This window comes from Simochromis diagramma, unplaced genomic scaffold (genome assembly GCF_900408965.1).
Source record: "Simochromis diagramma unplaced genomic scaffold, fSimDia1.1 OVJJ01000685.1, whole genome shotgun sequence".
Lineage (NCBI taxonomy): Eukaryota > Metazoa > Chordata > Actinopteri > Cichliformes > Cichlidae > Simochromis > Simochromis diagramma.
Genome location: NW_024387477.1, coordinates 5,424,533 through 5,448,717, shown reverse-complemented (window position 1 = coordinate 5,448,717; position 24,185 = coordinate 5,424,533). Strand labels below are relative to the sequence as shown.

General features: G+C 40.6%; 2 protein-coding genes across 5 annotated transcripts in view; one reads left to right on the top strand and one right to left on the bottom strand.

Moving 5' to 3' along the window:
* afap1l1a (actin filament associated protein 1-like 1a) overlaps nt 1–9,689 on the top strand; it is a 28,900-nt gene extending 19,211 nt beyond the window's left edge. For all 4 annotated transcript variants that reach the window (XM_040016563.1, XM_040016564.1, XM_040016562.1 and 1 more), the window contains exons 10-19: nt 192–267; nt 502–618; nt 700–911; nt 1,611–1,756; nt 1,876–1,948; nt 2,432–2,546; nt 3,997–4,164; nt 5,406–5,581; nt 5,667–5,792; nt 7,029–9,689. In XM_040016563.1, the coding sequence (XP_039872497.1) occupies nt 192–267; nt 502–618; nt 700–911; nt 1,611–1,756; nt 1,876–1,948; nt 2,432–2,546; nt 3,997–4,164; nt 5,406–5,581; nt 5,667–5,792; nt 7,029–7,055 (1,236 nt within the window). In that variant the 3' untranslated portion in view covers nt 7,056–9,689. The remainder of the gene's footprint in view (nt 1–191; nt 268–501; nt 619–699; nt 912–1,610; nt 1,757–1,875; nt 1,949–2,431; nt 2,547–3,996; nt 4,165–5,405; nt 5,582–5,666; nt 5,793–7,028) is intronic.
* On the bottom strand, nt 8,222–15,777 carry LOC120724381 (gamma-aminobutyric acid type A receptor subunit pi). The gene is made up of 10 exons (XM_040016574.1): nt 15,496–15,777; nt 14,354–14,440; nt 14,151–14,263; nt 13,951–14,018; nt 13,656–13,873; nt 12,871–12,953; nt 12,555–12,692; nt 12,257–12,409; nt 9,049–9,242; nt 8,222–8,958 (listed from the first exon to the last, which is right to left on the bottom strand). Exons 2-10 carry the CDS (start codon nt 14,398–14,400, stop codon nt 8,626–8,628), a joined length of 1,347 nt encoding a protein of 448 aa, XP_039872508.1. The 5' UTR covers nt 14,401–14,440; nt 15,496–15,777; the 3' UTR covers nt 8,222–8,625.
* Nucleotides 15,778–24,185: the final 8,408 nt, after the last annotated feature.

The following is a 24,185-nucleotide window of genomic DNA, read 5'->3' as shown; positions in this document are numbered from 1 at the left end:
TGTGTTTGTATTTAGGAAACAGCATGACAGAAAGACGTCTAAGAAGGTGGATATGTATGAGAAGAAATGCCTTTAAAGTATAGTTATTTAGCTCTTTATTAGTCAAAGGCAAGTGTAGACCAGCTTAGCTTAGAATGAAACCTTGGGCCCTGATAAAATCTAACCTTGTGTTGGCGTGTTTGCTTCTGCAGAGGTTGTCTGCGGAGAGGAACACATCGGATTCAGACAGTGTGGGCGTGTCAGCTGGAGAGAACTGCAGAGAGAATGGTAAGGCAGAGATGCACGCAGTCTTAAAGCATTGCAGCTGTTCCAATTAGAGGTTGCTGGGATGTAATTTGTGTGACTCTTCCATATTGCTGCATTTATGCCATATGAGATGGGAAGGATTGTGTTGAAACATGTTGATAAAATAAAACAGATTGGGAATACAGTTCCCAAACGACACAGATAAATCCAAACAAAAGCATCTGATTTTGAACTCTTCTTAATTATTTTTTTTAGGTAAGGTGAAACGGGGTCCTTTTGCTGCGGGGCGTAAGATCACACGCATCATCAGCTTCTCAAAGAAGAAGTCCACTCGGACAAGTGACCCACGGACATACAGCGATCCTCGGCAAGGTCAGAGCTCGCTTCAATGTCGTGCTTCAGGAGTCCAAGTTTGCGGAATGCGTAACTCTTCCTTTTCTCCTCGCTATGCAGGCCATTTGTCAGTGCTGGTGAACCAGGTGTGGCGGGAGCAGTGGTGCTGCGTGTGCAGAGGTGCCCTGCACTTCTACCACGACAAAGGAGATCCTCGGATGTCTCTCCCTTCCCTTCCTCTCCACGGCTGCGAGGTGGTTCCGGGACTCGGACCCAAGCACCCCTTTGCCTTCCGTGTCTTACGGGACAGCACAGAAGTGGCTGCCCTGGAGGTGTGCTTCTTGTTTGATTATTTCAAAGCTGCACGATATTACCAGAATGGTCGAATCTGTGAGAATTGAAAAGAGTCATCTTTCATAAGAACATAAGCAGGGAGATATTTTTAACCAGCTCAACAGTCTCCATCTGCCCAACAGAGGTGGTAGGCTTATTGTCGGGTTAATGTTTTGATTCAATCTCATCACTCTCGTCAGCTCGACTCGGTCAGTACTGGGCAGCTGTTTCAGTGAAAAGAGCTCAGATAAACAGACTGTGAAGCAATTATCAGCTAATGAGCCAGATGTTTCTCTCATCCACTCTAATACCTGCAAAGCAAAAACAATCACAATCTGTACAAAAGCTTCAGAAATAATCTGAATCCATACTAACGTGCATATCACACGACCATTCACGTACGCCTGACATGCCTTCTCATCAAGGCGGCAGACTGTCTAACAAGTCTGATGTCTATTTTCTTCCTTTAAGGTTAAGTAACAGGGGCATAACGAATATGGCAGACATGTAGTAACAGATAAGACCCAGTCTGGAAAGCTGGTGTCTGCAACTTTTCTATTAAAAATATATTACGCATATTATGGTCTCATCAAGAATCAGTGTACATCACCACAGTCTTTAAGTAGATTGAATATTAAACTTGATTATTTATTTATTTATTTATTTATTTATCCAATGCCTTTCTTTTAAATTGTCAGGCAAGCAGCTCAGAGGAGCTTGGACGGTGGCTCGGTCTCCTCCTGGCAGAAATGGGCTCTGCGACAGACCCAGAATCACTGCATTACGACTATGTAGATGTGGAAACCATTGCTAACATCCGTGATGCTGCGCGGCATTCCTTCCTGTGAGTGAGATGAAGCGGAAGGGGGTCAAGTTCAAAGCTAGGCCATCAACCAAAGCAGCGATGTTTTTGCTTACATCATTTTTATGTAAATTTACTTTGTCTGTCGTCTCTCAAACTAGGTGGGCTACCTCCTCCAGCAGCACCTCCACAGATTCTAGAACATACGATGAGGTACCTAACGAGGATCTGCAGGTAAGCAGGACACTCACGCTCAGAAATCACGCGTTAACTTTGATGTGACCAGATCAGAAGATGTATGGGCATGCAGCTGTTTGGGTTTTCGCTGTCTGACATCCCATCAGTCACCCAAATAAATAGACAGTGCTCTGCTGCACGCCTATCAATGATGCCATTTTTTTTTACCACAGAAAGATCAGGGTGTCCGCATTAGGAAAAAAAAAGATAAAGTGCTCTGACTGGTGACAGGAAGGCAAGAGGTCATAGCAGTTTCACAGCCTGTAAACTCCTTTCTTAACCCCATTAACATGCACTTTAAACACATGCCTCTCACCACCTACAACCAAAAACACACACACGCACACCACAGCAGTCTCAAATCAGTAAATCCCGAGACACGTTCACTGCATATCCTGATAAACAAATTTCACTTTTCTTGATCTGCCCTGACTCTTCCCACATCTGTCACTCCCCCCGCCCTCTCTCTGCTCCACCCAGTCAGGAGAGAACCGCAGGCAGCAGTCTGGGAATACAGGGAAACGGCGCTCAAGTTTCTCAAGCAGCGACTCTGACAGAACCAAGCCATTAGTCTCCCTGAAGCGAATAGGCTCACGTAAGTGTGCTCAGTTTGTTTTCCAGTGTGACTTGCAGTTCATCAAGTGGTGCTGAGTCTAACCTTGTGAAATAAATTCTAGGATTTTCCAAAGAGCAACAAAAAATCCTCTATTTTATATACATACTTAGCTTTTAATTCAATGCTTCCTAAATAAAAAGGAAGACATCTTTAAACGCCCCTCTTCGGAGTGTGACTAAACTGTCTCCTGACTTGTTACATTTGTGGTAAACCAATTGTTTTAAACCATTTTTAAGGGAATTCTCTTTTTTTTATTGTTCTGTCAGTATGAAACTTAAAATATTGCTTTACAACTTTGAAACATTGTCATTTATTGTTTAATGTGCAGCCTTATGAGCAGTGCTGGTGTCTTTTTTCAACTACTTTGAAAGGAGCTGACTCCACATTTACAGGCTGAGTTTATTAATATACTTTGTTGTTATATTAAGTATTTTTTCTATTTTATACTGATCCTTGATTTACATCTGTGTGATTAAAAAAAACCCCATAAAAACAGCTCAAAATACTGTGGTGGGGGGGAGAAATAATTCTTCTTAATACATCAATATTTCACTAAGTCATAGATTCCAGTGCTCTTGAGCTCATATAGCTTACACTCCTTCGAGTTGTGGGCTTGAGCACTGGCAGTCATAAAATTTGAGCAGTCATCTGGCTCAGTATTTCTTCTTTTCTTCTCTTCACTCAATCATCTTCTCACTTTCCGCCCATATTCCATTCCCTCTGCTCTGGCCTCTCCCATTTGCTCCCTTTTGTCATTCTCTCTCTGCTGCACAAGTGAAGGAGATGAGCGTCTGAGTTACAGAAAAGTGATATCAGTGCGGATTTCTAGCGAGGGTTCCTCTTCTTGCCGCGTCTCCGCTGTGGTCTTCGCTGTCACCTTCTGGCACATCAAAGAAGCCGCGCAGGATGTAACCTGAGATTTATTGGACACTCGCATTAGATCTGCTGCCTCACCCTCTGACCTCTTACCCCGCAGGAGTGTGTGTTTATCTTTAATTCCTGCAACCATATCACCGGGTTTCCTTGAATTTACAACGCTGTATTATGGCCATTATAGGTTAGGGTTTGCTTTGGGGTGAGTGGAGCATGGTAAGATAGTAAGTTTAATGTCTGATGCTTAAAGAAAGAAAGAAAAATCAAACATCCTCTGAAACATAAATGGGACATTAACACAAAAATATTATGAGACAGTAAAACTTAATGTTCTCTAATATTAAAGCCACACAATTTCTAGAAAAATGAACGCTGTCTCTCTCTGGCCTGTTTTAAAAAACGACCACGCTCTACATCCATGTGACACTTACAGGCAGCTTCATACTGCTCCCACGGAGAGCATAGCATTAATTATGCAGACAGGCTGCCGTGAGAGGGTTTTGTCTTATTCCCATAACCCCTGTACATCTGACCTTTAACCTTTGCTCTCATCCAGATACCAGCCAGTACGGGAGGTATGGGAAAACGCGAGCAGAAGAAGATGCCAAACGCTACCTCAGAGAAAAAGAGGAGCTGGAGAAAGAGCGAGATGGCATACGTAATGCACTAGTAACCCTCCGACAGCAGAAGAGAGAGCTGAAAGAAGAGCTGAAGACAGCTGCAGGTAAGAAGATATAAAGTCAGACAGGGAGCAGATCCCGCATGAATGGTTGCTCTTTATTGTTGAAGCAGTCCCAAAATGAAAAACACAACTAAAACATGCATGTACCCTCTCGATGATTAACTAATGTATGAAGACATAGTTACAAGGCACAAAAAAAAAAAACATGGGAGGATTTTAGTCTTATTTTTGCAGGATTCATTGGTGTGTTTGTGCAAATTTGCCAGACGGCTCTTTATATGACCCCGCATTGTGACCTCCTTTATTATAAGGCCATGAAAGAGCAGAAGTTTCCCATGCAGCATTGGTATTAAAATTATTACATGAAACAACATGCTTATGAAAAAAATGTCTGCTATCTCTAATTACCTAATTTCCTCTAGTACTGTGTGGCGTGCTTCCAGCAGAGGCAGAGGAAACAATCATAACTGTGCCACAGAAACACAACTGTATGAAACCTATTACATTTTAGATCATCAACACATTTTAATGAAGCAAAATGTTTTCTTTAAAAACATCTAAGTAGTATTTTTAAGTTTCATAATTAGATTCTATTTTTTTATACAGTGCTTAAAAAAATTTATAACAGCATCCTGCATTGTGAGGTTTATGCTGCAGTTGTTGAAATATTTTTTTAATGTTAATAACTTGTTTCAGGCTAGTTGAGCCTGAATGTGTAAGTCTTTTACTTGAAATTGTACTTTTAATGCTAAAATATAATTATTGTTGTTATCCAGTAATATTCGACTATACTGTTTTACAAAATAAAGTAAAAACAAAAAGTGATAGCACATTATTATTAAAAATAAGTTTATACTAAAAATGTGTTTTAGTGGTTGAATGTTATTCTTGGTTAATTTCCAAATACAGAAGTCCGGTGGCTTTAAAAATGTGAATTCAGTTTGCTATTTGCGTCTTAAATAATGATACAACTTTTTCTCCTTTTTTTAGTCTTAAACAAGTTTTGGGCAAATTTCTAGAATATTTTTGTTTTCTTGCTTTTTTTTAACAGGTAGTCTAATAAATTTCATCACTAAATAAATAAAAAAAAAACCAAAATAAACAAATTTTTTTTCTCTTGAGATTGAGATTGATTTATTGTAAAATCAATAAATTTAGAACTTGAGTAAGTGCTTTATTTTGAAAACCGGAATTTTAAGACTTATTTATAATGTAAAGGAGGATATGAACGTACAAATGCGTATCTTATTGTTTTGATCTATTTCTGTGAATCTGTGTGGCAGATAAGAGGAAGTCCTTCCTGAACAAGCGTGTGGCTCAGTTGGAGGAGGCCTGTCGAGCTAAAGAAGCAGAGAGGGTGGACCTGGAACTTCGACTGACTCAGGTCAAAGAAAACCTAAATAAGAGCCTGGCAGGAGGAACCCTGGGGGCATCAGCGGAGGCTAAACCTCCTGTTCAGGTACCACTTATGCTTAATGTAGAAAGATAGGCCCTCTGCATACAAAGATTTTTATATACTTCTATCCTTTTTCTATATTGTCCAGGCTTCTAGCAAGAAGATCCAGAATATCTACAGTGATTCTTTACCAGTAAATTGTGCCGCAGAGCTGCGTAGGAGGCCACCGTCTGTTTACGCTTCTTGTACTGGAACTGTCATGCAGAAAGCAAAGGTAATAGTGATGAAATTCATCCGTTCTGCTGCACGCAGTTCAGTTGCTCAGCTTGTCGTGTATTTCCATGTTTTCTTTTCAGTCTCCTCAGGGAGTTAATAGAATCACCGCGGCATGTACCATCATCTAATGGGTTTTTCACAGTTCGCACATAAATAGATAGTCATCATACGATAGTGCACTCAATGTAGATATTAGTGGCTCTATGTGTTAATGAAATGTGAGGCAGTCTACGAGGAAGCAGCAATAAAAAAAAAAGTGTATTGCAAAATTTAAGCATTACAAATACACCATATTGTTCCATTGACTTTCATGGCCGCAGGTGTATTAAATCAAGCACCTATTTATGCTTCTAAAAACATTTGTGAAAGAATGGGTCGCTCTCAGGAGCTCAGGACCTATGAAAAAAGCCCAGTCGTGAAATTTCCTCACTACTAAATATTCCACAGTCCGCTGTTAGTGGTTTTATAACAAAGTGGAAGTGATTAGAAACAACAGCAACTCAGCCATGAAGTGGTAGGCCATGTAAGATCACAGAGTGGGGTCAGAGGCACGTAGTGCACAGAGCTTGTCAGCTTCCTGCTACAGACCTCCAAATGTGATGTGGCCTTCAGATTAGCTCAAGAATAGTGTGGAGAGAGTGTCATGGAAACGGCTCCATCCAAGCCTTACATCACCAAGCTTGATACAAAGTGTCAGGCGCAGTGGCGTGAAGCATTCTGCCACTGGACTGTAGACTGTTTCCTGTTACAACATAACTGTGCACCAGTGCACAAAGTAAGGACCATAAAGACAGAGTCCTGACCTCAACCCAACACAACATCTTTGGGATGAATTGGGCGGAGACTCAGAGGACTTCTTGTCCAACATCAGTGTCTGCCTCTGGAAGAATGGGGAAAAATTCCCATAAACACATTTCTAAACCTTTTAGAAAGTCTTCCTAGAAACGTTGAAGCCGTTATAGCATCAGTGGGTGTGCCAATGTCATATTAATGGCTTCAGAATGAGAAGTCACTCAAGTTCATATGTGTGTGAAGGCAGACGAGTGAATACAATTTAGTGCACCATGACCTTGTTTTTCATTTCATTTTTTCCCCAAAAAGCTTTAGGTTTTCATTCTGTTAGATTACTGTGAACAACTATTTAATGATATAAGTACACTTTTGTGTTTCCCGTGAAATTAATTGAAATCTGTTTTCACATCATTAAAAAAAAAATCTGATTTTCTTTCTCTAGGAATGGGAGTCAAAGAAAGGAACCTAGGAGGACGAGGGAAATAATGCATATCTGGAAGAGACTTTGGACACTTTGCCTAAAATTTGCCATTTATAAATGAAAGTCAAGACTTGTTTCCTTTTTGGATTGCTGAGAAACTGCATAAACAGTAATGAAAGAAATCAGCCACTAGGTGGTGGTACAGCTTACTGAATATTTCCAACGACTGTTTACGGTCTGTAGCCAAGTATTTTCACTTTCTGGAAAGGTGCAGTTTAAAATTTTGGAAAAGGAAAACAAAAAAATCAAGAAGGGTAAGTTCAGCAGAGAAAGGCAACATAAAAGTATGGAAAGCACTACAAATGAATAAAATGTAGTGTGGAAAAGAGCCAGAAATGTTTAAAGGTGTCGTGAGGGGAAAAAAGAAAGTCAAAGCAATGTGACGTATCGGAAGCTTTGAGAATGAAAGACAGTTTAAGCCATGATGTGCCTTTTAGGTGACATAATCTTTTTTGTTTTGCCTGTACATAATGAGCGCCAACTACTGTTCTATATGTGTTTGTACTTAAAATACTGTACAGCGCTTCATTTCTCATCACAAAGTGTGCAAAAGTTTTAGGCACAGTTTTCCAAGGTAATTGGCAGGTATGTTCCTCTGGGGGTTCAGGCTCTCTGAGTTGCATCAAGTAATCCCATAGTGACTCTCTAATCTTCAGATAATGCCATCTGCTGCAGCAGTCTCTCTATTTCTTGATGTTTTTTTAATGACTCCGCAGTGGCTCATATCCCTAATGTTGCTACTCCTTTTAAGTGCCTAAAACTTTTTGTGCATTTTTCTACCTGAAGTCAGTATTCGGGTACGTGCCATAGAGGATTCTGGGTAAAAAACAAAGTAAATCCATGCTTGTCCTGATCACCCTCTTTGGCACACGTTTAAATACAGCTGAATATTTACATTACAGATCATTGAGTTACTAACAAAGTGGTGCTATCAGTGATAGAAATCTGTCTTTTCCTTTTAATGAAATCATCAAATGTCATTTTAACACCTTCCTTACCAAACCTGTGGTCGCCTGTTGCACTTTACTGTTCTCGTACCCGGATGAGGGAATAATAAATGTGTGTCTTATTTTCCCAAACAATTCCTGTTTAATTAACTTGTTACTAAGCACAGACTGAATTTCCTTCTCATAAAATGCACCGACACATTCCAGTCACTGATGTAGTCTTTTAATTTCACATTGTACGGCGAAACATAATCATACAGTATATGGTCTCATGCAAACAATGCATAGCAACCAACTGTGTGGTGCTGTTCAGCATCCTATTCATTCTAAACTCTTCCTCATTTGATCTATGGATTGGTCAGTAGACAATACAGGCTTTGCATTACCACTCTTACATGCTGATGTGCTGGGAGCCAACTCTTTGCACACAATCAATAACGGCCTTTGTTGCAAAGCGTAGTCCTGACCAATTGATTTTTCGCCATCCAATAAAGAAGCTGTGTCAGGTCCGTTCGTATTCAGACCATGGCGACTGGTGTTGGATCTTAAATGAGGAGGTAGAGCAGCTTCAGGTTGGTGAAATTAAGCTTTCCACGGCTTGGAATGAGCACTTACAGAAAGAGATAATAAAGCCAGTACAGGATATTGACAAAGAGGAATGCTGTGGGGAAAACTGTGCGGGCATAGCGATCAATGTTGTGTGGATTTTCCACAATGAAGACAGATGCCGCCTTACGTGATGCGTCTCTCACTGACGACAAGCCGCAGCCCTGATTTGGCGCCTTCTCTTTTGTTCCTGTGTGGTTCTTGGTGTCGCTGTTCGCTGACTGCTCCGTGGAGTCCTCTGCGGTGGAGCCGATCTCCACGGACTGATTTGGTTGGCTGGAGTTGACGATGGGGATAGAGCCATTTCCATTAGACTCGCTGAGCTCCCTCAGAAGGTCCTGTTACATGGGCAGATAAACCGATGGATTGATGTTTACAGTAACAGAGAATCTTTCCATTTTTATCTGTGTCATGGTTATGTGTCTCACCCGATATAAATCCTCAATGGTCTGGTGCTGCATGGTGTAAAAATGAGCGCAGGCATACTCCAACAGTGCACCAAAAATGAAGGTGAAACAGATGCCTAAATAAACATCTATGGCCTTTATAAAACAGTTGGCATTGGGCAGGGAAGTGCGGGCACCCATCATCAGAGTTGTCATCGTCAGCACTGTTGTCACTCCTGCAGACAGATCAGAGGGTTGGGATTTTTTTCTTTATTTCCAGCATGTCCCAGCAATTAAATCAAGCAAACAAATATTTAGTTTGTCCATTCCACACTACTCTTGCTCTTCTTTCAGGGGCTTTTTTTGTTTATGCATTCTCTCGGTTTATTATTTTCTTCAAGCAACTTCAAGCAAACAACATCACTGCTGCTGTAGATGTGAGACTAAAGGATCCCGATCTTAGAAAATACTCAGTGTATGGGGATTTGTATTGAAAACAAACATGTGGAAACAGAAAACTTGATGTTTTTTTCAGTGAAATCTTAATCAGTGATGTATTTCTGTATCTACCATCATCAAGGAGGTCATGTTTTTGGGTGTGCGTGTGATTTTATTCTGTCTGTAAACACATTTGCTTGAGTGGGGTCATGTTAACAAGCAATTAAATATTTGCCTTAAAGTTTCCAAGGTCAACACAATGATTTATTGGTCAAAAATGGACAAAAATCTTACAAGTGTGGTGTGTATTGTTAACACATCAGTGTAATGCTATATAGAGTTATTTAAAAACCATCTTTCTTATTTCTTGTATTGACAACATATAGTGAATCACATATGGAGATTTCAAATACTGTGGCTTGTAAAAGTATTCGGCTCCCTTGAACTTTTCCACATTTTGTCACATTACAGCCACAAGCATGAATCAATTTTATTGGAATTCCACGTGAAAGAACAATACAAAGTGGTGTACACGTGAGAAGTGGAACGAAAATCATACATGATTCCAAACATTTTTTACAAATAAATAACTGCAAAGTGGGGTGTGCGTAATTATTCAGCCCCCTTTGGTCTGAGTGCAGTCAGTTGCCCATAGACATTGCCTGATGAGTGCTAATGACTAAATAGAGTGCACCTGTGTGTAATCTAATGTCAGTACAAATACAGCTGCTCTGTGACGGCCTCAGAGGTTGTCTAAGAGAATATTGGGAGCAACAATACCATGAAGTCCAAAGAAAACACCAGACATGTCAGGGATAAAGTTATTGAGAAATTTAAAGCAGGCTTAGGCTACAAAAAGATTTCCCAAGCCTTGAACATCCCACGGAGCACTGTTCAAGCGATCATTCAGAAATGGAAGGAGTATGGCACAACTGTAAACCTACCAAGACAAGGCCGTCCACCTAAACTCACAGGCCGAACAAGGAGAGCGCTGATCAGAAATGCAGCCAAGAGGCCCATGGTGACTGTGGACGAGCTGCAGAGATCTACAGCTCAGGTGGGGGAATCTGTCCATAGGACAACTATTAGTCGTGCACTGAACAAAGTTGGCCTTTATGGAAGAGTGGCAAGAAGAAAGCCATTGTTAACAGAAAACCATAAGAAGTCCCGTTTGCAGTTTGCCACAAGTCATGTGGGGGACACAGCAAACATGTGGAAGAAGGTGATCTGGTCAGATGAGACCAAAATGGAACTTTTTGGCCAAAATGCAAAACGCTATGTGTGGTAGAAAACTAACACTGCACATCACTCTGAACACACCATCCCCACTGTCAAATATGGTGGTGGCAGCATCATGCTCTGAGGGTGCTTCTCTTCAGCAGGAACAGGGAAGCTGGTCAGAGTTGATGGGAAGATGGATGTAGCCAAATACAGGGCAATCTTGGAAGAAAACCTCTTGGAGTCTGCAAAAGACTTGAGACTGGGGCAGAGGTTCACCTTCCAGCGGGACAATGACCCTAAACGTAAAGCCAGGGCAACAATGGAATGGTTTAAAACAAAACATATCCATGTGTTAGACTGGCCCAGTCAAAGTCCAGATCTAAATCCAATGGAGAATCTGTGGCAAGATCTGAAAACTGCTGTTCACAAACGCTGTCCATCTAATCTGACTGAGCTGGAGCTGTTTTGAAAGGAAGAATGGGCAAAGATTTCAGTCTCTAGATGTGCAAAGCTGGTAGAGACATAACCTAAAAGACTGGCAGCTGGAATTGCAGAAAAAGGTGGTTCTACAAAGTACTGACTCAGGGGGCTGAATAATTACGCACACCCCACTTTTCAGTTATTTATTTGTAAAAAATGTTTGGAATCATGTATGATTTTCGTTCCACTTCTCACGTGTACACCACTTTGTTTTGGTCTTTCATGTGGAATTCCAATGAAATTGATTCATGTTTGTGGCTGTAATGTGACAAAATGTGGAAAAGTTCAAGGGGGACCGAGTACTTTTGCTAGCCACTGTATGACCTTACTTTGGACCTCTGACTTCTTCAAGGTCAAATAAGGTCAAGCTTTCATAAAATGCCTTTTATCTTCAAAGTGATGCTTAAAATTCTACTGCCTTTGTTTGTATTGGCAACATTAAGAAAATGATACTCTTTTTGGGGATTCTAATTATCACATTATTTTTCATCTAAACATCATGTCGCACTTGACCTCTGACCTCACTTTACATGACGTCTGCCTTTCTTTCAAGGTGATCCCAATAAGAGTTACATCTTTAAAGTATTGTCAAGAGTTAGAATGAGCTGCCTAGTTAGTTAGAAATATACTGTAGTATATTATTATATAACAAGCTCAAGTTAGTCATGTCCAGTTATTTACATGTGAAGGCCCATCATCCATTAGCTACTCCTACAAAACATTAGTGTAAGCAAAGTAAATGCCGTGCTACCCTTATCTTATTTATTCATGTATTTGTGCACTTTTTTACTATAATTGATGTCTTCAGCTGCTGATCATTTGGTGAGTTATTTAGTGACTAAAGTCAAAGTTATCCTTTTTATTCATAGGTTAGAGTCAGAAAACCTCAGACATTAGACATCATAGTTGTTATATTGAGAACAATTATTTAATAATATAAGTATTGTTATTATAATTATGATACAAGTAGGTGGGATGCTAAAACTCATCCCTACTTCATATGACCAAAGAAAAACCGATACATGAAATCCTGCAGCCTGTAATATGGAAATGGTCACTCTATGGACAGTTACCAAAATCATGGACTAAAAGAGTGAGGTCTGCTACTGACCAATGCAGGTCCTAGCTGGCACAGAGGACTGGCTGATCCAGAAAGAGACCCAGGACAGAACCACCAACAGAATGGAGGGAACATACGTCTCCAAGATGAAGAAGAGCACATTTCTGCGCAGTGCAAAATGCAGCACCAGCTTGGGGTAATTTCCTGCAAAAGACACAAAGAGACATAAAAAGAACGAGGGAAAAAATACAGATTTAAACAATCCTGTGGTGCATTTGTGCTCCACTAGCAGCTGCCATTGGATGAATCCTAACATGCAAAGGAAATCCAGAGAGCTCAAATATGTTACCTGTTTCGTACACAGCCTCTGACACTGATGTGTAGTAGCTCTCCACACTATACTGTGCCAGCCTCAGTGTGTTCAAACCCTTCACTGAATCATTTCCTCTGGTCCAGTAGAACACCACATCCTGTAGGTTATACCCCCCTTAAAGGACAAAGAGTAGTTAACCTTTGGCTAGTGAAGTGCTCGGTGTAAAGCTGGCTTTCAGTTTCATACTCACTACACAGAAGCTGATGAAAATGGTAGTAGTGATGATGATGATGATTTATGTCCAGCTACACACATGACTGATGGTTAATGGAGCTCACAGTGAAATACTCACAGCTCTCCAGCTGAAGGGTGCACACCTGTCTATCCATAGGGTACTTAGTCAGATCCATGTTGCAGGCGATCGTAGCCGTGATGCTGTTGGGCATTCAAAGCAGGCATTCATTACCAAGCTTCAAAAACCCAACTGAAATGACTGCAGCTCTGCTGATTTATAACAGGGGATGTTAATTATTAGTGAACATAAAGAACTCTTCTCCCCTGATGAACATCCAAGAGATCAAAGACTTATATCTGGAGTATCATCATTGTGTCTCACATATGAATTATGTGCACAGTGTTGTCGGATTGCAAAAATGAGGCCAGATTGCTCGAGTTCTACAACATTCAATCACCTCCACACAATCAGATGATGGCTCCAGCTATCAATCAGTTTCGGTACTCAAGAAGAAGGAAGATACTGAACATACTGTACACAGCTGACCTTTCTTTCATCTGTCAAACTGTCTAGTCAAAAAAAAGTTATAGGGCAGTGTGAGCTGACAGATTAGCCTGGCCTGATTTTTAATACTCATATGGAACTCTGCAAATCTTCACTGCCAAAGGCTTAAGTGTTTGAAGGGCAGAACATACAGGAATGCAGAGCCATACCCCTGAGATGAATGAATGAGGGATGACATTTGCTTTTTAGTCATACTCCTAGTTATTTTTTCCCCTTTCTTTTTATATAGAACGTGAGAGCAGTGTGGGGTTGACTGGATTTGTTTTCTTCTTGTCTGTGACCAGCAGCGTGAAATGTCAGCTGTCAGCGAGCGTCAAAGCTTCGGTAAAGAAATGTACCGAAGAGCATAGAGAACAGTTCCGTTGCTGAAGATGCGTATGAGGCGATTTTCCACGGTGACATCGTGCAGGAAGGAGCGCTTGGAGTCTGGGATGAAAGTGTCAGGGATCCAGAGCAGTGACACCAGGCGACCGTCCACGCTCACGCTCTCATTACCGGGGAACATCAGCCTAGCATCACGCCAGCGCTGACGGAGGAAGATTGTCGCTGTGTAGTCCTGAAAAGATACAAAAAACACATAAAGACGCCTGCTCCCTTGTTTGATCGCGCAGATGACAAAAATAGAAGGTGTACCATATTGATTTCAGAGATGGCATCAATGCTGGCGATATCAAGGCTCATTCCGATTTCCACTGGGCCCTCTGTTCAGGAGACACACATGGGAAACAGTACAACTGGTCCACTCTTAAGTGAAAGACACAGAAGCTCTGACGACTTTTAGAAAGTTAAAAAAAAAAAAGCTTAAAAAATAAATGTCTCAAGCAACTTCATACCATTGAAATTAGGTCTGAGGTAGCGGTTATAGCCTTTCATGAGCTTTTGTATTGTTGGCAGAAGCTGGGAGTCGTTCCATTCACCCCAGTGGTTGCTATGGAATGCACAGCTCCTGATAAAAGCAGGGAAAAATGAAAAAGGAAATGAGAGAAACAATGAGACAAACAAGTGTGCGTGCTTTTTTGACCTCGGAGTCACTCACCCCTGCGTAAAGGTCAGGAGGATGATGAGTAACAGGTTGGCAGACATCCTGGATCAGCTGGCAGAGGTCAGAGAGATGTGATGAGGACTAAAACACAAACACAAGAGCTGTTTTCATTTAATTGGGATGACACAGTTTGACCATAAGGTGGCAGCAACTAACTAAATGTGACTACAAAGCACAGTGGAAGTCTGCAACGCAGCAGTCATCCTCACTTGTTTCTTGTTAGATAACTGCGCGTTCACCCTGACACGATAGTTTTAAAATGTTTTGTAAACTTGCATTGATCCCCACCTCTATTACTCGCTCCAATGTTATATATTAGTAGCCTTTCCAATGCCTTCACACACTCGTGCAGACACACACAAACACACAGACATAGACAAACAACATTTTGTTTAGATAGGCATATATGTACGTCTATCATTTATTTTATTTATTAATAATTTTTTAAATATTGCAGTTACTCTGATCTGCTGATATATGTGGCCTCGATCACATTTTTTGTTTTTCAGAAATCTTCAACTAACTCTCTTATCAAGGAAGAAATCCTCACAGGAAACCCTTCCCCTCCTCCTCCTTTCCCTGATTGATTTCACTGTCAGTAACAGACTTCTGTCCTTTCACTTTATACTTTCATCCGAACCATGCAAATCTGTCCTGCATGTTATTGTGCTTCAGTTATCATCAAAGCAATCTGCAGCTAATAGATCGCCATATTGCCAGCAGTCTAGAAAAGCAGCATTTAATTTTCAATGCATTATTTACACTGAAGTGCCATTCTAAATGACTGTGCGAACCAACACTATTGATTCCCCTTCTCCAGGGGCCAAAATGGCACAGAATGTTATCAGGTTGTAGTTGTCAGGTGAACATATTCTCCTGTTTGGATGCATTTTTTTTCACCGGCTGCTCTGAAGCTTAGGCTGAAGCCTGCTGTGTTAGTTTTGCATTGCATCATGCATGTTTCCCTTTGTCCTCACATCTGTCTTCCGGTTTATCCTCTTTCCCCATGTATTGAACTGCACAACAGCATATTGTCAGATACTACCTTGCCTATATGTGGATCTACATTCAAATAAACATTTCTGTTTACTTTTTTTTTCTTTTACACTGCTTACGTACAAATTTCTAACTCTTACCTGCCTCAGCCGTGCTCTTATGTCCTCCTTTTTATTTCCACTTGGTCACTCTTCTGCTCTCTCTCAGTTCTCCTTTGTTTCCTCCTCTGCTCTTCTGCCTTCCTGTATCCCAAGTGTTGCCAGTGGCTGATATTGGTCCACTTTCTTGTTTACTTCTGATTATATATCCCTGTGTGTCTTCAGGCTACCGTTAAAGCATCTAATATTTGGTCCTTTGTGTCTTACTGCTGGTTGTTCCACTATCTGTGCAACTCCCTCTGTCTCTCTGCACAGCTGTGTTGATCTCCCCACAGAGCCTCTGTGCAGCCCCCCCTCCCTCTCTCTTCGTACTACTCATTTGCGCTGCACTTTTTTTCTCTGCCCCCCCCGTTCACATACTCACACACACACAGAATAGCATCTTTGAGCCCTTACATCACTCCCTTTTTCTCATTCTTCCTATTCTTTTTGGCCCCTTACTCTCTATCTACCTCCTCCCGCTCAATTTACACTGACACTGTACCTCCTTCTGGGCTTCAAAGCTTGACTGTGTCTCATCCCCTCATGCCCTCTCCATCTTCACCTCCAACTACTTCGTTCCTTTGCATCAGTGTCATCATCCGAATTAGCTTCCTCTCGGCTCTGTCTGCAACTTAACTTCAATGAAATACCCATGCGGCTCAGACAAAAGTAACAATTTTGACTACTTTCACCTTCATAAAGCTTGCCCTTTGCCACTGTTGTAGGAAGTGCACATGTAGTCCTGATGATGAAAAAGCTGCTTGATGCTGCTATAAGGAGCAGATCCTGGTGATTATTTGTCAACATCCAGAGATGTAAACTGCAGCCCAAATACCAATACTGCTTGTGTGCTGTGTGGTCAGTCATTCATCTCCAGCGCTGCCGACTTTATTTGATTCATCTTTATGGCTCTGGAGCCGAGCCCCAACTATAATTATATAGCCTAACCTCTGAGAACCCACGGCTGGATCTCCAGCATATGTGCAAGAACCTTTGGGGTATACTTGTTTACAACACTTTATGAGATTTCAGAGATGCTTGTACCTACTGCAGCCAATTATTTTGCTAGTCTGTGTTTCCCAGCACTGACTAATGATTGTAAATGGTCACTAACAAGCTGCTGCAGTATTTTTTGCTTTACTCAGTTATTTAGTGAATCAGTAACGCACTGTGGGCGTAAGGCTCCCTTTTTCTCAATTTCATGCTCCAATGGCTGCATGTCTGAAATAAACAATCTGTTTATTAAACAGTGATGGTGAAGGGGAGCTGTGGAATGAACATAAGAAAATCGTGTAGAATTTGCTTCCATGTGGAGAATCGTGTGAAACGCAGTGCGCACATTCCTTGACAGTGAAAGAGACAAATGGAGACGTTTGTGAAGCACCTGAAGGGGGAGGATGTAAATGTTTTATCTGTGTGCTAGAGGGCTATTGAATAATTATAGCCAGAGCAGTGATGTCACAGTGGGAGACAGCTTTGTATTAGTCAGCATCCAGCTGACATTCTTGTCCTACCTGCATACATGTTCATTTCTACCTATGATTGAGCACTCCTTTTACTTCCCCTACCACTGATAAACATGCAAAATCATTGTTCCCCCTGCCTGTTAATGACCTGATTACCTCTGATCACTTATGTCTGGCTTCACGTCAGGGTAACAGAGGTGGCTAACAGTGCTAATGAGGGCCAGTGGTAACCAGTGAATACCAAAGGCCATATGAATGACCTTCTGGACCTCGAATATATGTAAATCATTACACATCTGAAGTACGTGATGAACACAAAACTAAATTAATACATATTACTGTTAGTAATTTATTCATAACAAATAAGGGGAAAAGAAAACATGCCAATATGTTGGAAGTGTACCACAGAGTGAAGAGTACAGGAGTGTGTTCCTCTTTAGTTGGTGCAGCATGATTGAATAAACTGCTGGTCTGCAAATATCAGGTAGGAACTAATAATCCTGGGGTGGATGAGGGAGGGGCTTTAAACACTAAAATTTATTGCTTTATTAATAACTGTCACAACCCAGGACCAGTTATTGAAATGCCCATATGTCTTGCATGCCAGTTTATGTGTCTGTATATTTAGTGCTTCTGTAAAGCAAGAGTCTTCCACGTTAAATCCTCGTATCGGTGACTGGTGACCCTTTAGGCCACCCCTTTGGTTCATTTTTCATTTTAAATGCAGTAACCTACCTGACAGCTCTGTGCTGCCACAGCAGCCTTCTGCTACTTATGTGTCACTCACTTCTTTTATCTCTTCTTGCTCTGCTTATGTTTATTTAAGTTAACCTTTGACAACCTTGAGCATCTTCTTTCATTTTCTTTTCATCTGTCTGCACGCTGTTCCCTATCATCTCCTATCATACAGCCAACCAAAACACTTGAGTCTGCGCTTTGGTTTCGTTCCCACCCCAGTTGCGTAACCTACATAACCATCTTTTTTTCTTTCTTCTAAATCTCTTTGCCTCGCTGTCTTTACTCATGCTCTCTCTCTATTTTTTACTGCTTATCAGAACGATAAGCATTTCGACACCATGTTTCAGGTAATGTTCAGCTCAGAATCTGCACTGAGGCAACAGAAAATGGAAACGTCACTGCCCCCACATTTGCCCAGTGATTTGCTGTCATGTGACAAATGGAAATGTCACAGGACTGCCCATGAGAGGGACACAGATAAATCTCTCCTAAATGACTGTGACGGCAGCCATGTCCAGGAGGAACACATATGAATTAATGTGGCGTAGACGCCGCTGCTCTGAGCATGCTGTCATGTCTCCCTGTGACTGGTGTATCTGCTTGAGAGGTGGATAAGTGTTTCTGTTGTTTCTCTCTTCAGATATGAACATTAAATTGTCATTCAACTTTTTGTTTTTGCTCTTTTAGGGCTACTTGCCAAGGCGCTTGACTTGTTCCCTGGATTTCACCTGAGACGTAGTTTATTGACGTTCATTTGTGACAATTTTTAAAAAATTTTCTCTTTACATCGTCCTTCTGTCATCGCACTTGTTGATCTCCAGGTTTCTCCTGGCTCAAGTCCTGTCTCCAATCTTTGTCAGAACATTTGTTTTTATTCACTCCTGTCAAACTCATATACGTATACACAGACCGCCAGATTCATTATTCATCTTCGCTCCCTGTACTCCCACATCTTCCTGCCTTTTATGTCTTTGTTGTTAAAGTTAGGTTGAAATCTTTTCATCCCTTTTTTGCAAGCTATCACTTTTGTGATGTAAACTGCCTGGTCTCTGAAGAGCAGAATATTCACAAAAGTATCATTAAAATGCTCTTAAAACAATGCTCACAGAGCATGGGACACCCTTCTGTTTGGGACTGGGAAAGCAGCACAAAGCAACCTTAAAGACTGCTAACCACGACTAGATTTGATCATCAGAAAAGAATGATTAAGAATTTGACTCTCTGAGGATTAGAAACATCCTGAAAAAAAATGGCTCGTGGGGAAACTCTCAGACTGCTTAGACAGCCCGAGAGAACCACACTCTGTACTCACAGTTTTGAATAAGAACTGACAATAACATTGAATCAGTATCATACCAAAACAAGCTGTGTGGTTTTCTGGTCTTTTAAAGCCTTTACACACATTTTCATGATTAATTTATTAAATATAAGAATCCATACTGAGATTTTTTATTTATTTATACATGTTATTTTGCCAGCGATAAGCAAAATATGCAAGCGAACCAGGAGTCATCTAAAATTCAGTCTGGGCTCTATGCCCAAAGCTCAGATGACCCACAATAGTTTATGTTTTGGTGTTCTGAACACAAAAGTTTTTGCTTTAAAAAGATTCAAAATTGAAAAGATTAAAAATTAATATATGAAAATTCACCTACATGTTTTCTGCGCTCATAATTTCATCATTTTTGAAAAGATGCCCAACACCAAACCACAGGCAGTATTTTACACTGTTCCTCTCTCCTGACATCCTCAATAGATACTGAGGAACACTGGACCCAAAATTTCAAATTTGGGTTCATCACTCACCTGTTGCCACTGAATTTACGTGCGGTTCTTGTGTAATTTTTGCACACATCAGCCTTGCAAGAATGGCTTCTTGATCATCACCCTTCCACTGGGACCATTTTAGCCCTGCCACATCATCTTTTGTTCCTCCTCTTGTCCATTTTCCTGAAATGTTTGAAGGACACACTGCACACCACAGTGAGATCTGCGTGTTTTCAATCATCAGTTTGCCAAAAAGGGCTGTTTTTTGCCTGTCAAACTATGTTCTCTCTGGCATTTTTGTAGACATTTTCTTTTAGTGATACGAAATCAAAATTTGTTCTTTGCTAGGTTGTCTGCTATGACTGTGGTGTTTCTTTTATGTGATACAGTGATATATACGGCAGTGTTTTAAAACACCATCAAAAAGCCTGAAGAATATTCACGACACCTTTAAAAGAATATAAGAAAGCCTCTTCTCTCAAAAAGAAGCCAACAGATAACCAACAGGGCAGCATGCCTTAGATTTGCAAAATTGCACCTGAACAAATCACAATACTTCTAGGAAAATGTCCTTAAGCAGATGAGACCTACGTAGCTATGTTTGACTTTAATTCACAACACCAAGTTTAGTGAAAACCAAACACAACATACCAGCACAAACACCTCATACCAACTGTCAGCACAGTGAAGGGGTGATGATGTGGTTGTTTTGCTGCCGCAGGATGTGGGCACCTTGCATTAATTGATTTGACCATGCACTCCTCTGTATACCAAAGTATTCCGAAGTAAAATGTGAGACCATCTGTCTGACAGCAAAATCTTGGATGAATCTGGGTCATGCCACAGAACAAGCACAGCAGCAAATTTACAACAGAATAGATGGAAAAGAAAACAAGTAAGGTATTGCAATAAATCATCAATACATATTTTTTCTGGCGTCCTAATATGTAAAACCTTAGCTCTGAAAGACACTGCACTTTTGGTTTTACTGTGAATGCATATTTTTCTCTTTATATCTTGAACCACATTGTCTGTACTGTACAGTTGCAATGAGAGCTGCACTTCATACATAGTGGATCTATTAGGAGAGCAGTTGTGTCACTGCTTTCCTTGGGATTTGGAATTCAGCCCAGAAGGGGGGGGGGTAAAAAAGAATAATCCAGTGTGAAATAAGCTGCTTACTCCCTCGATGTTAACATCTTATTTTCTGTCTTTAGTTGACTTCCACTTGAAATGACTGCAGGGTGTTTTTTAAGCATCTGTGTTGGAAGGCATCTGGACTGTGCACAACAATCCCAAATCGTGTTTTGTTTTTCATTATTCCAGCCAATGGTGTGAAATAATTAGCTTTAGGAAAAGACTAATTGCAGCTTGGTATAACATCAGACACCCACCTGAAATATATATATATTTAAATATTATGTCATAGTAACTGGGGCACAGAAGATTTGGATCATTTTATTCTCATGATTTAAAAATATATATACCTATCTGCCCCCAACCATATCCTTATCAAATTAGCATTGATATTCTCTGTGATACAATAATAATATTACAGCATCATCGTTTATTACACTGTAATGGATTTATTGTAACCAGGAGCCACACTCTCGTGCCAGAGCTCCAGCTTGCTCTATTCCATGGGTGAGCTGGGGTTCTTATTAAAGCTTTAAAAGTTTTAAAAACAGAAAAAATAAACATTATCTCTATATTAATGGGAACAACCAAAAAGTGTTCCCTTTCTACCAGAACTTCAATTTTATACTTCAATAGTTCCCTAAGTCATCACACTAATCAACTGTCTGGAAATGTGAAACACTCAAAATCTGAGTTTGCAAGCTTTCACTGACTCAGTCATTTAGTCCCTTCTGTCCTCAATGTTAAACTTCAATCACATGTAGGAATCAGATGGATAATTGTGGAAAAATGTAGAAACTAAAATATTGCTAGGATGAACTCCAGGACGTGGAAAGGTAGGAGAGAATTTAGCTCCAGGCAAAACTATGCACACACGTTTTAGCCTTGTTATTATAAGGGCTGGGGGAGTACCTTTTCTTTTTTCTTCCGTTTTCTTTTTTTTTTTTTTTATTAAATTGAAACGAACTTGGCTTTTGTGCTTGCTGGGTAAGAATCTGTTGTTGCTGCACACTGGTTTTTGAAACAAAGTATGATATATGACAAATTCTGTGGTTTTCTTTCTTTCTTTCTTTCTTTTTTTTAAAAAAAATCTCAGAACATGGCCAGGCTTGCTGTTAACCCCTATCGACCTCTACTGTCTGTTAACGGTAGCTTCATATGAACCCATTCAGAAATTTTCATAGCTCAACAGCAATTGAACAAACAAACTAAATTCCAGCTGCTCTTCAGCTCTGTTCTTGATCCAAACCACATTTTAACCTTCCTGTTGGCACACGAAAGTTCACTTTTGTGTGCCAACAGGAAGGTTACCAACAAAAAGTCGGCCAAAGAGGCAACGTGTCCATGTTTACGTTAAGACAGAACATTGCAACATCCAGTTTTTTACAAATCATCTGAGACCCCCCAGGTGGAGTAGTGTTGAGGCGGTAAAGTGCGCTCCAACCATCTCCACTTCTCTAACTCAATCACTCTCTGTGTCTTTTACCTCCTCTTGGATATCAGGCATTATTTGGCCAATCGAGTTAAATGTTTTGTGTCCCGTTATTCTGCTCAAAGTGCTCAAAAGTGAATCACGTGTGATGTGTGAACCCATTAACCATTCTGGCAGATCTCATAGGATTTAATGCTGATTCGTGTCATCTCTCAGCTGGGTCAAAGGACCCGCCGAAGGTGTTCGATACTTCAAACTGCTGTAGATGGCGGTTATGTCAGCTTATTGTAGCAGGTGGTTGTTTTTCTTACCTTAGACACAGCATGCCAGTTCATTGCTGGCTTTAATATTGATCTGTTTAAACCGCTCTGATGTATTTTTTTTCTCTCGCCACCTACCTTTATAAAATCAGCGTACTGACAGTGATAGTGTCTTCTTCCAGGAACACCCCTTCTCACCGGAGCATGTCCTGTCCCTTTTGCCTTTCTGCTTGAAATTCAGATGAGTCGAGGTGTCAGCAGTGGTTATCGTCTGGACCTGGGTGACATCTCATTCGGTTCTGCAGGGGGGGATGAGGGTGGACAGGGAATTCACCTGCGCTGATGGGGCGATGGTATAAAAAGAAAGAATGAAGGTGTCAATATACTTTTCTTGTGTTCTGTGGTGTATCTAAAATAATTTCATTGTTATTGTTGTTGTTGTGTCTTAAATTAAATAAATAACTGCCCATTCCCATTCCTCTTCAATAATAGATTTAATGTCATCAAAAAGGTTCAACAAGGCTCATTCTGTGACAACGTATTTTCAGGTCCCATAGTGACCCATACAACACAGCTTTACCTCGAGAAGCATTTGATCAAGGACTAAAAACAAGAGCGCAAACACCAACATAGATTTATTAACAATTGGACTCCTGTAAAAAGCGGCCAGTGAACGTAGCAGAAAACGACTTTCACAACATCTGTCGTATTTGCTCCGAGCACAATATAAGCGATGAAAGCGAGTTGGAGGGAACTCAAAATTGCTTATTGACAAATGTTGGCAAACACAAAAGCATTCACAATGCTGGTGAAAGACGAACTGCAAAATTATTCCTCTTTCCCCCTTCCCACTGATACTGTATTGCCAAAATGTAAATTTCCATTGACTTCTGATTCAGCCCAGAAAGCTCTCTGCACGCTGAAACTTTCAAAAATAGAGTTAAACAGACAAAAAAAATAAAAAATAAAAAATAAAGCATCTCTACCACGTTTGGACAATTTGTTAAAATCAAATAGAGGTTTACACTGTTTGATTAAACATTTTAGGTGTGTAGCAGGCTCTCGCGGAAATCAGTTTAGTGTAAACTGCTGAAGAATGTGGTATCCACCTTATTATTAGTAAGGTAGCCACCTTGTTTGTTGGAGTGGCTGGTGTCTAAAAAGATCAAAGCTGGCTGCACTGATGTGTAAGGAAGGATTTCCTGCAGCTGTAGGATCAGACTCATCTGCATGTGGTAGACTCATCCACCCACACACACATATATTCACTCATGGATGCACACACACGCATGCGCGCGCACATACTGTTCCTCCTTTTGCCACGGGGATAAGGGCACACCAATTAGTATGCACCAGCTTATTTAACAGAAAAAAAAAGCCCAATGGGAACACAAAGGTTCAGAAGGATATGGCCGTGCATCCTGCCTGGACAAACATGAAAGTTTCACTGCAGCGAGAATAATTATGCAAGCATGATTTTCTCAGATTTTCTTGGTAATGGACATTATAAAAACACAAAAACGCTGAAGGTTAAAAAAAAACAAGTAAATTCTTCCTCGCTGGTCCTGCCACGTCATATGAGTGATGCATGACTCTAACTGAAATATAAGATTTCCAGGAATCTGGAAAAGTGGAAAGCCTTGTTGTCTCATTGGCTGCATGTTATGTACCCGGTTTTCTTGGAATTCAAGAAATGAAACTCTTTCTGCATTTAGATAAGAGCCATAAAGTAGTTTAGTCTTAATGATTTGATAAGGTTAATCAGACTGTGTTGGTACAAATTTGAGAGAAAATGCTTCAAGACACCTAAAATATTAATATTTTTTTGTTTGTTTTGTCACATTTTTTGTGAACTTCCACACCAGTGTGATGGAAGATGTATGCATCATA

What these genes read in the sequence shown, in the direction of transcription:
- LOC120724381 (XM_040016574.1), bottom strand. Translation starts at nt 14,400, where the DNA reads ATGTCTGCCAACCTGTTACTCATCATCCTCCTGACCTTTACGCAGGG. An exon ending in CCTCAGACCTAATTTCAATG is followed by an intron (nt 14,019 to 14,150) that starts GTATGAAGTTGC and finishes TCTCCTGAACAG; the next exon opens with AGGGCCCAGTGGAAATCGGA. An exon ending in ACTGTTCTCTATGCTCTTCG is followed by an intron (nt 12,954 to 13,655) that starts GTACATTTCTTT and finishes AATGCCCAACAG; the next exon opens with CATCACGGCTACGATCGCCT.